This window comes from Pipra filicauda, unplaced genomic scaffold, assembly GCF_003945595.2.
Source record: "Pipra filicauda isolate LSUMZ 115617 unplaced genomic scaffold, ASM394559v2 scaffold240_size1633699_pilon, whole genome shotgun sequence".
In the NCBI taxonomy this organism is placed as follows: Eukaryota; Metazoa; Chordata; class Aves; order Passeriformes; family Pipridae; genus Pipra; species Pipra filicauda.
The window spans coordinates 1,473,761-1,488,307 of record NW_024104355.1 but is presented as its reverse complement, the minus strand read 5'-3'; the positions used below and the strand labels follow the sequence as shown (position 1 = coordinate 1,488,307).

Here is a 14,547-nt window from a genome sequence, read left to right as displayed (position 1 = left end):
GCCAATGGTGATATGGGGATGAAGGAAGACTTCCTGAGGTGCAGGTTGATAGAGAACTTCAGTCTTCTTTAAGCTGACTTCCAGCCCAAAAAGCTCAGCAGCCTCTGCAAGGTAGGATGTTAAACACTGCAGAGCTGCTTCTGTGTGGGCCACAAGGGCATCATTGTCAGCATAAAGCAGCTCCCGGACAAGATGTTTTATGGTCTTAGTGTGGGCCTTCAGTCGCCTTAGGTTGAATAGGCTTCCATCGGTACAATATTGAATCTAGATACTGTCTTCTTCATTGAGGTCTGCCGTGGCCCTTTGGAGCATCATGCTGAAAAAGATTGTGAATAGAGTTGGTGCAAGAACGCAGCCTTGTTTTACACCATTGGTAATTAGAAAGGGCTCAGAAAGTGCATTGCCATATCTGACTTGGCTGCGCTGATCCTCATGAAGTGAGATGATCATTTTAAGGAACTTGGGGGGACATCCTAAATGTTCCAAAATCTACCATAGACCTTTTCTGCTCACAGCATCGAAAGCCTTGCTGAGGTCAACAAAGGTTACATAGAGACCTTTGTTCTGTTCCCTACACTTGCAGTTGTCTGACAAATACCATGTCTGTGGTACTCCTGTTGGCTCTGAAACCACATTGGTTTTCAGGTAGAATTCCTTCTGCTATAGCAGGTATTAGTCTGTTCAAAAGTATTCTTGCCAGGATTTTGCCAGCAATGGAGAGCAGAGTAATACCTTGGTAATTTGAACAGTCTGACTTATCTCCTTTCTTCTTATACAAAGTGATGATGACTGCATCACGAAGGTCTGATGGGAGTTCGCCCAGTTCCCAACAGTGCACCACAGACTCGTGAAATTTAGCATGGAGTGCTTGGCCCCCATGCTTCCAGACTTCAGGTGGAGTTCCGTCAATTCCAGCTGCCTTGCCAATTTTCACCTGCTGTATGGCCTTAAGAGTTTCTCCCAAAGTGGGGGCAAAATCCAATTCATACTTTACTGGTTGTTGTGTGATGGACTGAATTGCTGAGTCTTGAACTACATGGCTAGTACTGAAAAGAGTCTGAAAGTGTTCAGACCAACGATTCAGAATTGAGGTTTTATCTGTCAGAAGCATTTGACCATCTGTGCTGAGTAGAGGGCTTTGGACCTGGTATGTAGGCCTGTATGCTGTTTTCAGAGCCTCATAGAATCCTCTGTAATCACCCGCATCTGCGCATAATTGAGTTTTTTCTGATAGATTGATCCACCACTTGTTCTGGATGTCACGAAGTTTCTGTTGGAGCTTGCTGCATGCAAGATGAAAGGCTGCTTTTCTTACATGACAGGAAGGCAGTGCAAGGTGTGCTTGGTGAGCAGTTCTCTTCTTCCTCGACAATTCCTGGATCTCTTGATTGTTTTCATCAAACCAGTCCTTGTTCTTCTTGAAGGAGAACCCTAAGGATTTTTCAGAGGACTGCAGGATGCTGTTTTTAATATGTTGCCAAAGTGTTTCAGGAGAGGGATCTATAGAATGATTTTCGAGCCTAGTTTGAAGATTTGCCTGGAATCTGTCTCTCACTGTGACTGATTGAAGATTGTTAACATGGAGTCTCCTCCTTAGGATACCACCCCTTTTAGGTTTGAACTTAAGGTTGAAGTCAAGTTTACAACGCACAAGGCCTGTTTGGCATTCTGCACTGGGGATCACATGGGTATGATGGACATTGCAAACGTCTCTCTGTTGCACCAAGACATAATTGATGAGGTGCCAATGCTTAGATCTGGGAGGCATCCAGGTTGTCTTCAGACTATTTTTCTACTGAAAGATAGTGTTAGTGATGGTGAGCTGTTGCTCCGCACAGAATTCTAACAGAAGTCATCCATTATTGCTGCAATTTCCAACACCATGCTTGCCTAATATGCCTTTCCAGTCTTCAAAGTTCTTTCCTACTCTGGCGTTGAAATCACCAAGGATAATGATCTTATCATCTGCGGGAACCTTTTGGGTAAGGTGGCGCAGGTCGGTGTAAAATTTATCTTTTTCAGCAGGGTCAGCTTGGAGAGTTGGGGCATATATACTAAAGAGGACAACATGTTGCTTATTGTGTAGTGAAAGGTGTAAGGAGATAATGCGGTCAGAGTGACCTGTCGGCAGATTTTTGAGTTTAGGGATGAGTGTTTGATCATGAAGCCAACTCCTGAAAGATACCTTTTGGTTCTGGGTTTACCTGACCAAAAGAGTGTATAACCGGCACCATGTTTGCTAAGGCTGCCTTCCTCACGGAGATGAACTTCACTGAGAGCAGCAATGTCGATGTTGAGACATGACAGTTCATGGGCAATTAGGGCAGGGCGACGCTCAGGACATCCACTATCCACAGTATCAAGCATGGTTTTGATGTTCCAGCATGCAAGAGTCAGTTTGGGTACACCTTTGAAGGCAGGTGTATGCCTTTGTTTCTTAGACTTTTTTTGATCGCATCAGAAGATGCCCGTTGGCTGCGGTTAATCAACCAGGTGAAGGCTGGAGATGAGCTTTGGTTAGGCCACCTTTTCTAGGCCCCTCTCCGAGTGGAGCAAGCAGTGCTGTCCTTGAAAAGGCTGCTTGGTCATTTGGGATGCTGCCCAAAGAGACTATCCTCCAGGGTCAATGTCTAGCGACCAATGTTCTGAACCGCCTGCAGGCAGGGTTGGGTCTGTGGCTTCCAGTGCACCTTATCACCTGCTGTTTCGACCCTCACCTGTTGCTACAGGGCTTTACAAATGTGGATATCACCCGTGAGCCTGCGCGATGGATTTTTTAGGTGAGATGCAGCATGAGCAGAACTGGACCCACCCTTTAATCCTAAGGTTCATCTGCCAGGGCCGAGCGAGCTTGGACACTGACAGCGAGGTCCTTAGAATGTAGGTTTAATTAGTGTCCTTCTCTTAGATGGATGGCCTTACAGGGCTAAGCGAGCTCCATCTGGCCGCGTTTGGAATTAGAGTTGTCCTTCTAGTTTGTATCAAATATATGCAAACAATTGTACAAGATGGAGAGTGCTGTACCATCTCAAGCAGGTAAAGTTACAGTGAGAGTTTCTAGTTTCTTCAGGATGGTACCATGGAAGCTATCACCCAATAGAGATACTTAATGATACTGGTAGGGATTTAGGAGGCTACTGTGATCTGTCTGATTCCTCTAGGGAAGAGCATTTGCTCTTCAACACAGTTGTGTTGTTTGCTAGAATTGGCTGCCTGAGTAGTTTGAGCAGGAATTGTCTTTTCTTTTGAGAATCATGTTTAGTGATTTTCATATTGTCCTCCATCCCCCACCCCAAAATGTCAGACCGTGCCTTTAACAGAAGCACAGCCTGAGTAGCTTTAGAACTGAAAGATTCTTTTGTTGTTTCTATTTTTTGGTGCTCTTTTTGTATCAATCCTAAGGATACAGTGGTCTGTAGAACTAATTGGTAGAAAGCACCTTTATGAGGAACTTTCCTGTAACATTCTTGTGATTGCTCTTAACCTCAAGCAATGCTTCTGGTTTACTCTTACGATAAATGTTTTAATTATCTTCCCCTAAACAAGGAGGGTCAAACTGGGTGCATTTCTTACATGAGTAGGGAACTAATCAGTAATCTATTCCATCAGCTTCAGCTACAGACGTCTCAGCTGCTCCTCTGTTACTCAGACTATTGCAAACAGCCTCTCCACCCTGATTCAGGAGCCCTGTCTTCATCTGACCCCTCTAGATTGGTTTCAAGTTCTAAATCTCCCCACCTGGCCCTTAAGCAATAATTAAGGCCATTAGCCTCTGCCTCCCAGGGCTAGTTACTAACACAATCCAGCTGATTTACCTCTAGAGAGTTTTTTAAAGGTCAGCAAAGAAAAAAAAAAAGGTTGCTGCTATAAGCAGATAGAGGCAAAAGGCGGAAAGGAAAAGCAAGAACAAGCTAGTCCTTCATTCTCAAGTTGAACCCTATACTTCTCTGTAAGCAATATGCTCTTCTATTGTATATGCAACAAATTACTGTTGTGGCCCTGTTGTATTCCTAGCTTTCCCCTGGAGAAAGCAATCTTTCATATGTCATTTTATTACCAGGATCAGTTGTAAATGGCTGTTCAGGACTGAACAAATTATTTTGGCTTGCATTAATCAATTAGTTTTGGTTTTTTGTGCAAATCTGTCAATATGTTACCGTTACTGTTTTTTTTCTTTTAATCTGTACTTCTGAAGATGTAAATGATTGATCAGAAGGAGTGACAGTATTGTCTCCTCTCACCTATTCAGACATGTGACAGTTGTGACTAAGCAACACAAAATAAAGGAGGGCAACACAAAATAAAGCATCAAAACAGAAGTGTACAATGCCAAAAATAATGTAAGCCTTTATTTGAGCCTGTCCGCATTTAGTTTTGACTTTTCAACTCTCACAAAGGACATTGTATTTTTGCTAAAGACACAGCAGCCACATTTTGCAATATGACTAGTGTTTATATAACTACATTCTTTTAGTATTTGGTTGAAAAAAAATCTGTCTTCCTACATCAGTGATAGGAATTCTAGAAGTTCATTAATAAAACAACTTTGTAAAATGAAAGCTGTGAGAAGTAGGCAAGTCTCCTGCTCTGTTAAATCAGTTCTGCCCTGGTACTCTCAATACTGGTAGACTGGGGTGGTTTGGACACACTTATTCTGATTCCCCCAAGAATTCTTCTCCTCCAGAATGGCTGGGGAAGGAGGAGGAGCTTTCCTGAAGGTGCTGAATCAGGTAATAAAGACTGATTGTGGACAAATTAGAAAGAAGCTCATTAAACTATTGCCTATAAATATACTTTATTCTTCTACTTGACTGAGAATTCTTAGTTGCCTCTCTGTTTTTACTCTCTACTTAATTTCTGAAGTTATTTCTAGTAGGGCAAAGTGATGTATTTTATTGTCAGTCAATACCAGTGGGGATAAAGCTAGGGTAGACTGTATTTTAGGTAAAAGGAGAAAATATAGCAAGGAAGATATGTGTTTCAGGGGGCGTTTCAATTATTTCTTATTTTTCAGTTATCCGAACTTCTACTTATCCAGATAAAACCCACTGGAATGAAAGTGTCTGGGTTATTTACAGTTTCCTAAGTTCTAATAAATGTGCTTCTGTTGAAAGGCATATTATAAGCAAACCTAGTATGATATAGACTGGCAAATTACTGAGAAAGGACAAATAGTCTTAGTAATAGTCATTGTTCTCTCAGGGACTACTGTAAAAACAATAACTCTGGAGGAAAGACTATGTCAAAAATAATTCAGGAGAAAAATCTTTTCTATTTCTTAGTTCCTATTGTTAATAACTGAACAGTTTCTTTCTGGAGCTCACATTGTTAACACAGAGTAATCAGAAAACATATTTTAATATTTCAGTGTAATACAAGCTTTGTGTAAAAAAGTCTTATAAAATCTACTCTACAGCACTTAATGTGTTAGATAACACTTTTATAGAGTCAAACTTATGAGACTCTAGATTTTAGCTCTCCATTTTTTCAGTAAAAGTGCTGTTGTCCTCATGCTCCAAATAGCAGAATTACACACAATGATGCCTTCCCATTATCAAGGATGAAATTTTATGAAGGAGGTGGAAAGGCCAATTATGATATAACAAGGGGAGCAAACTGATCATAGTCAGATGCAAAGATATGGGTAAGATGAGGAAATATGTGATGAGTTTATAAAAATGAGGTTAATTGAATCTTGAAATAAATGGTGAGATGCTGGAATTCACATGACTTAGATTCAGCTGAATCTAAGCATTCCAGTTATGCCTCCTCCTTTCCTGTTTAAACTGAGGAGAAAAAGATGGAAATGTTTGAATTCATGATTTCATCTCTTTTAATACCAAAAGTGCCTGTATGTGCCAAATGTATTTTATGTTTTCTAATGTGCAATTTAAATTATATATTTTATAGATTTAATGAAAAATGCCCCTACCATCACCTCCTGTAGGCAAGTTCCCTGCTATATGGAGAACTCACAGTTTGCACAGGGAAGAAGTGGAACTCTAACAGTGCAATATAAATTTCAAATGTCTTTTTAAGGGGAAGATATAGGACATGACTTTTCCCTTAAACTTACAGGCTTAACCTTTTAATTTTGTTTATATGTCACATAAAAGGCATGCTTCTTACTCATGGTCAGTTCACCAAAAACTAGTGTCACACACGTTGTCATATGTGAAGTCAGTTAAAAATGTAAATGTGAAACAAAAAATTAAAATCAAGTTCTAATTTAATTAAAAATTCTGGAAAAAAACAGTCTTCAAAGCATTCAAACCTAGTGTCATCAGAATATTATCATCTCTTTCTAGATCATAGGAATAGTTGCTATAAAAATATGTATTCACAATAGCACATGGGAAAATATGCAGAAAAGTGCACATAATTGCAAGAGTACTTGCTGAAATTGCAGACTTTGTGTATTCAGTGGTAGAGGGAGAAATACTGAGATGTAAGAAAAAGAAGAAAGGGCTGGAGGTACAACTGAGGGGCTGAACAGAATTCTCTCAGCTTTAGATTATTGTTTTATTTACTCATTAAAAAAATCTGGTAACTTTTACAGATGTGGAGGCAGATTTCTAGAAGAGAATAGAGTATACCCAGCAGAGTAACTCCTTTTCTTTCTGTGCAGCATGGAAACCTGTGCTACTGTTTGGACAATTCTTCAAATGTCCAAATCTCTTTTGCTCGCAGAAGTGCTGTGGTTTATGACCATCTAACATAACAATTGAAAGAATCACACACTATTCAACTATATGTAAAACTCTCTAATTAAATGTAAAGGTAAAATGTATTGTAAATGTGAAAAATGAAGCTTCATTAAAAAAAAAAAAAGGCTACACTTCCATCAGGGGTTCCTTTCCCTGTAAAGGTGGGGTCTTTTTTTCCCTGTTGGCATTTTTTAAAAGTCACAAGGACATGTTTTTTCCAGCTGTTGGTCATTACAAATAACTATCCTCAATAATTAGCTTTCTATCACTTTTGGTTGAGTAATTAAGAGCTGTCTTTGTACACTCACCAAGACAGCCAAGAGTCTCTTGGCGTCAGCTGCCAGGAGAAGCGTCCTGCAGTGAGTTCATGTGTCATCATCCTCCAAACCATGTCTGATGGCCATACACCAGTGTCGAAGCCTACCAGGCACTGAGCACTACAGTAGACTTCATATTTATAAATGTTATGGATTACTTCTGCTTGAGTTCTCATGAAATAACAGCATGACTTCTGTTGGCAACTATGGGGTTTCTGCAATGCTGTCTTTTGCATGTATGGGGTATTCTTTTATCTTGCAAATAAGGTGATAAACTTTTTCTGCTGTAAGCATATTAGAAATTAATCAAGCAATAAAGAAATATATTTTTCATAGAAAGGCCAGAAATGGAATGCACTTTGGAGTTTTGGAAGTTGCTCTTTGAAACAGTTTCAAACCAAATGGAAAACATACAGAGCAGATCAGTGAGAATGATTAAGAATGAGGAAAACATGAGTTTCATAGCATGAACAAATTTATTGGGAAGAGAAGATTGAGGGGAGGGGACGTGATAACAGTCCTTAATTGTTGGAAAGATTCCTGTAAAAACAAAAGAGAATGCTCTTTTCTCCAGATGCCACACCTTTCCTCCACTGCAATATGTGGTAGATATGTGAAAAAGAAATAGGCTTAATACTCTTATGAAAGTCAGAGGTGGGTGTCAAGGATGTTCTAATAATTCTAAAGACAATGAAACACACAGGTTGTCTGTGGGATGCGTGGCAGCCCTATCACTAGAAGTCTTCAGATAACAACCAGATGAAGAGTGGTCAGGATTGACCTTCTGACCTTGTTCTGTGGAAGCAAGATAAACAAGATGAGACTGTGATGTCCTCCCAGGTCTTTTATTGTATGATTTGACACCTTACTTTGAGTAATTGTTGCTGACCTGTAATGTTCTAGAAAGTGGTTGATATTTCATGTCACAAACTCATAAAAGTAGGTTGTTAGGGATGAACATTTACTTTCATTTTTATAAAGTAGAAGTGCATAATACTGTGAGGAAGAGATTAAAATAATGAACACAGAACCTTCAGAAAAGGTTAAGGACAAAGTGGTCAGAATATATCTATCAACATCCCAGTATTTTTAATACAACATTGTAATCATCAATGTAAATGTTTGGGGAAGACAAAACCCTTGGCCTTAGCCTTGGCCTCATTTGTTCTCCTTGAATAATTTCTCATTTAAAATTGTTGTCACTTTCTTTGCCAACCCAGATTTGTTAAGCAAAAGTTTCACCTGTGAAACATCTTATGTCTACTAATGCTTACACTCCACAGTTGCTTTAATCTCGCATTGCTGCCAGCAGAGGCACATATGCTTCCTCTCTTCCATGCTTACTCTTTCCTGTCAGCACAAAGGTTTATACTTTCAGGTGGTGAACTGGAGACAAGAACTGATTCTGGTCTTAAACTGACTGGCAAAAAGAAAAAAGAAACACAAACAAACAAACAATCCCAAATATTTTACCAGGATCACTTCTTTATTGTAGGTCACTGCAGGACCATAAAATGTATACGTCAAGGGGTGTTCAGGAATCTGAACGAGGAGCAAGTTCCCATCTGGCAAGGGTGGGAGCAATCTTTTGAAAGGATAGTGCAAGACTTAAAATTGGGAAACATGTACTGAGAAAAAGTTATCCTCTGCTGTCCTACTCCCTGTTTCTTTAGCGCTGCAGCTCTTGATAGAGTACCAAAAGAAAATGCTTATCAGCCTTTGCACAGCTGCAGAGTCAACACAAGTGAGAGAAACGTCTCTTCCTTCTTTGACTCACTAGTCATCTCTGTAGAAATATAGAAAGGTAGAAATTTTTTTTCTTAAATGAGTTTTCACAAATTCTTCCCTCAGTTTACCAATGCAAAAGCTAGGAAAAAAACCCCACTTTTTTCCTGGTACTGTACACAGTCTTCAAATCCATAATGAATAGATATGGATTCCTGCCATGCAACCTTCTCAGAGTATGTTATTCCCCACAGTTCATTTAAAATGCTGTTGTTGTGTAAATAAAAATGTCTGAGAAGGTATTGGTCAAGGCTCTCTATGCAATTCTTTCTTTAAAGAAAAAACAGCAGAACAAAACCCTGACTGTTGCATTTTTGAGAGACATACTTAAGCCAGTTTGACCTGAATTTGTTTCCTTCACAAAAGCAAATCTCAGTCATGGTGCATAATTTATGATCTTGGCATCCAGCCGAAACATATGTACACACTGAAATCAGTTTTGCATCTGTTTAACTATATGCACATGAGTAGTCTAATTGGATTTAGTCTGATGAAATGACTCATGTGAAATCAAGTGTCTGCACAACAAGGGTTTCAGTTGGTAGGGTTCTTCAGGGCAGTAGCTTCTATGCTTTATGCAATACCTCGCATATGAAATGACTTTTTGATTATCTCAAAGCCTTCTGTGTTCTGTATAACTGTAGTGACAGCTGAAACGAAGAAGTACAAGAGAACAAGTCTTGCAGGGTAGGTCAGATCTTCTACTGCATAGCACAATTACAATTACAATTGTAAAAATAATTGTAGCAATTAATTAATTGTAACTTTTTAAAAAACATCTTCTGAGAATCTCTTCAGGGTTAAGGGAAATCACTCTTACTGCTTTGTAACAGGGTACCAGGCTGTAGCTGTTGGCCTTCTGGTAGCCAACATTGGGCAGATTAAGCACTGTTGCCTGTATATGTTGGACACTGATAAGGTAAAGCCACCTTGTCCTTTCAGGATGGAACTAATATTCTTCTCAAGCCTGATAATTCAAAGGAATCAACACCTCCTTCAAATAATAGTTATCTGAATGGGCAGGAATTTAAATACTCATCATCTTCACAGAACAAAATATCAGTGTATCAAGAACATTTTTTTTTGCTGCTCTCCTAAGTCTTATCTTTCCATGACATCTCAAATATGCCATCCTCAACCCTGGCTAATTTCTTGCCCCGTAAGAGATAATGCTGAACTTGCTACTTGTAGAAGGTTTTTTATCCAGGGTCTGGGTCTTCTGTATTCTTTCTATGTTTTCTTGTTTTTCCTACCTCTACTATAATGGTCTAGGGAATGGAGAGTGGTTTAATGAAGAGACTCAAGGAAGAGGATGAGAGAGGCTGCAAGATCTGGTATTAGGAGCATTAGGGATTAAAAAGTGGCACTCCAGAGGATTTGTACTGTGAGAATATAGTCTGGGTAGGATAGATAAAAAAGGAAGGCTTGGAGTAAGAGTGCTGTTAGGGGAAGGCAAGGAACTCCAAAAGTGGTGGTGTACAGAGGACCAACATAAGATGGAAATGAAAATAGGGTAAGGGGAAAAAATGAAGTTGAAATAAGAATATAAAGCAAGAAATATACCTTAAAGATGAATGATTTTGTTGGTCTTTCCCTTCTACCACACTACCCATAAGTTCTGTGGTTGGCAAAAATACCCTGAAATAAAGACAATTTTAGGAAGCTCAGAATGTAGCTCAAGGCATACAATTTTAATTATTTGAAATGTATTTTTGATTGAGGCATTAAGCTCCTGACATTTGACAACACTAAGGGAGGAGGCACCCTTAAATGTGTGTATGAAGTTCATTGTGTAGCACCTGATTCAGACTACAGTATGCTTTGAAGCAAGAGAGAAAAAGATCAAAATATTACAAAAAATATTAAAATATAGAAGTAAAGTTGTGCTCTGAATTACCTTAATGTGAATTTGATAGCTTTGGTGAAGACAGTCTCTGATATTTTTGTGTGGCTGGGGGAAAACTTTGATCTTGAAGTGTTAAGCTGTAGAATTTTAAGTTGTAGAAGGCTTTTTATTACTGATGCCTTTTTATGGTCTGTAGTTTGAAGTCTATGCAGTGGAAACAGGTAACTGAGGACTTGTTATTGCAAGGGAAAATGCACTGTATTGACTTTTGGTAATTGGAAACTTTTTGGTCCTACCATTTGACACACTTTAATGAGATGGTCATCTGTTTTATCTAACAAATTGAACTTCTGCTTGGGGGAAAGTCCTAAATGCTGATTTCAAAACAAAAATGGGTTTACTATATGATTCTCAGAAGAGCATTCAAAATGTTAACAAAGCTATACTTCTCTAATTCATTCTGGGGATGTGCAAGTGAAACTAAAACATAATCATCTCCATGTTTTGAATAACTTCTTGCGGCTCTTGGTAATATTTAATGTTCATCGGATAAATATCAGTGTTTCCTACTTGAATCCTCTTTGCCTTAAAATGTGTAATTTTTAATTCTTTATAGTTTTGTTCAAATCAACTCCCCCTCAGTTGGGTAGTTGATCTTGACTAATACAAATAGATTAGTATTTGTAAGAAACTTCTACAGATGGTACTTAAACAAGGCTGTATGACAAAGATTTCATGTTAACCGTAATTATCATAGGTAATTAATTTGTTAATAGATTTATTGAATTTGCAATAGGTCACATTTTTAAAGCACTGAAATTAATATAATTTGAATTGTTTGCTCTTAGAAGGACTAGGAGCACTTTATGTTGAAAAAATAATAAAAAGAATTCATGGAATCTTTAAATATTTATCAAGCATTTTTGAAAAGTAGACTTTATTTTTGTGGTGAATTTTTACAAGCATATTCTTTTTCTCTGTTTTCAGTCCCCTGCACACAGCTATTCAAGCTATGACTCTGGCAAGAATGAGAGTGTAGGCAGAGGTGCTGAAGATCTGTCTCTGAATCGAGGAGATGAGGATGAGGATGACCATGATGAGCAAGAAGATCCTGAGAAGGTCAATGAATCAGATGGGGTAGAAGCTGAGCGACTGAAAGCTTTTAATGTAAGCCCTCTTGCACTCATCTTGTTTACTTCTTCTATTTCTTTTACATTGTTGTTTATGGGTAAGTTTGAAAGTATTAAGGGCAAATTTATTTAATTTACAGGATTTATTTCTATTATTATTTTAATGCACATTAAGCTCCTACTAACAGAGGACAGATTTATTGTGTTTGATTTAGAATTTAAGGCAGAGTGCCATCTTTACCAGTGAGGAAAACAAATCTTTTTTTCTGTATCTGTGCATGTGCGACCATGTGTGTGGATGTGTGTGTGTGTGCATGTTCACCCATTGAATGGAAAGAGGCTATAGCTAGTTTATCAGAAGACCATTCCAGTGGTCAGATGTTCTCTATTGCTTTCCCGATGTCTATAATTATGCATGAAAACACAAGCAATTGTTCAAACAAAGAAAAAATGTGTGTCAGTTCAATAAAATGATTAGCAATCACAGCCTATTGTTAATAATGAAACTTAAGTAGTGCCTATTTTCACAATCTGTTCTGGTTTATCTCACAAGTTCTGTGTCCTATAGACTATTCTTTTCTTGTCTTTTTTTCCTTTTAATCAGCCCCTCCCCTCCCACCCCAAATAACCCTTTAAAGAACTGTTTGCTTAATATTTCTGGCTTCCCATTACAAAGCTCTTCAGCGGATAGAAAAAAAAATGTCTTCCTATCAGTAATCAAGCCAGGAAGCTAGGAAGAGAAGAGAGCCACCCTCCAAACCCATCTCCTCTGTCTCCCTCTTGCCAACAGATGTTTGTCAGGCTGTTTGTAGATGAAAACTTGGACCGAATGGTCCCAATCTCTAAGCAGCCCAAAGAAAAGATCCAGGCTATCATTGACTCATGCAGGCGACAATTCCCTGAGTATCAAGAGCGTGCCAGAAAACGCATACGTACTTACCTCAAGTCCTGCAGGCGGATGAAAAGAAGTGGTTTTGAGATGGTGAGTTTTGACTTAAAACCCAGCCCTAGTTTCCATCAAAACCCCATATGTGAATCCATGGCACTATTTTGTTTTCATCTTAGCGTCTTTTTTTTGTTTGTTTGTTTATTTATTTTTTTTTAAAATACCAGGTCAGAGGTTTCTTTTTCCCTCTTTCATTCTTCCTGAATTTATTCCCTTTGGTTTAAAATTGCTTTAAGACTCTAGTGTTCACAAAATGAACTAGTATGGATCTATAGGAAAAAATGAACAAAGCAAGCCATAAGGAGGGAAACAGAATGATGGACTGTACAGTGACTTACTTCCTACTTTAAGTTATAGTTACAGATTTTTGCCTGGAAAGGTCTTACAGTAAGTTGGATTTTTCTTTAAAATGCCTCTGCTAACTGGATTTCAGTGAGCTTTGTAAAAATTGATCCTGCTAGGGAAAAGCTATACCCAAGAAAATGCCCAGTGTAGTAACAACATTGTGGCAATGGGTTTGGCTTTGGGTTTTTCTTGTACACCTTAGCCTATTACTTATCAGGAAAAGTTACTCCTTTGAAATCTTTCAGTTGATATATGGGTGTGAAAAACATATTTAATGGTTGTAAAACAGAGACATAAAAATTAAAATTTGAGTATCCCAATGATTTAGTAGTTATAATTGAACCAAAACTCATGAAAATTATGTTGGTATACAACTGTGTTTTCAGACACTGATATTTTACTATTACTCGGTAGCACAAAGATGGGTTTATAATGTCTTCTCACCAATCAGCAGCTTCCTTATCTCTAAAAAACTTTTGTATTTCCAAAATGGAGAAAAGTCAGAAGAAACTAGGTAGCTACACACCTTGTATTTAATGTGTCTTAGCTATCTCTCTGGCCTTTATGACAAAAAAATCACCTCATCATTACAAATAGATATCATTTAGTGATTAAACATATCATTTTTTTAAATGAATCATCTGCAAACCCATTGACTACATAAAAAAATTACTGGAGATAACCAAATTTTACTGTTTCTCTCTTTTCCTCTGTCTTTCTCTTTCCTGCAGTTTTTGCAGAATACTTATGAGTACCACACATTGTTTAGGATGTAAGCTGACAGTTTTAAGAACAGGCTTATTTGTAGGGTAAGACTACTATTTAATAACACAAAAAGCAAAGACAGAAACTAAATTTTTGTAAGTGTTTCTGATTCTAATCAACTGCATGATTTTATTATTTGGAACATTGTGTTAACACTGTTTCTGAACAATGGAAGCCCATATGAAGAAAGAGAGGTAGAATAAAGGACATCTGTACAGGTAAAAGTGCCAAAGATTGATTGGTGGTGTACATCAGATTATTTGTCCATCCAAAATAAAAGAAAGAAAAATAGGAAGTAAATATTTTCTACAATTCACTTAATATTATCAAATTGCATCTTGTCACTCTGGCTGACAATAATTCAGCAACATCAAGTTCAGCTTTCACAATGCCAGATATTTTTATTTTACTGCACTTTCAGTTAAAAATACTTACAAAATCAGCCAATGCTAGCAAGTCTCTTTGCTGTTCCAATTTATGGCCTTATTACTCATTATTCGCGTTGATGAGCAGTTATGTAAACTGGTTCATTTTTTGTCATCTGAAAGACTTGTGCAACTGTTTTGCAATATGAACAAGGGGCTACAGTCTGACCCATAAGAGCTGGATTGGCTGATTTCAGTGCACATTTGCAAATGTTACTTTCATATGAATAAAGGTTGAGGGATCAAATTTAATCCTGAGAGGGGAAAAGGAGCAGAGATTA

The 14,547-nt window shown here is 38.0% G+C and overlaps 1 protein-coding gene across 6 annotated transcripts in view; it reads left to right on the top strand.

Annotated features, from left to right (window-relative positions):
* NOL4 (nucleolar protein 4) overlaps window positions 1-14,547 on the top strand; it is a 190,638-nt gene that overhangs the window by 131,120 nt on the left and 44,971 nt on the right. For 5 of the 6 annotated variants that reach the window (XM_027750186.2, XM_027750230.2, XM_027750212.2 and 2 more), the window contains 2 exons: window positions 11,643-11,822; window positions 12,576-12,767. In XM_027750186.2, the coding sequence (XP_027605987.1) occupies window positions 11,643-11,822; window positions 12,576-12,767 (372 nt within the window). The remainder of the gene's footprint in view (window positions 1-11,642; window positions 11,823-12,575; window positions 12,768-14,547) is intronic. The other variant, XM_027750204.2, reaches the window with a different exon arrangement.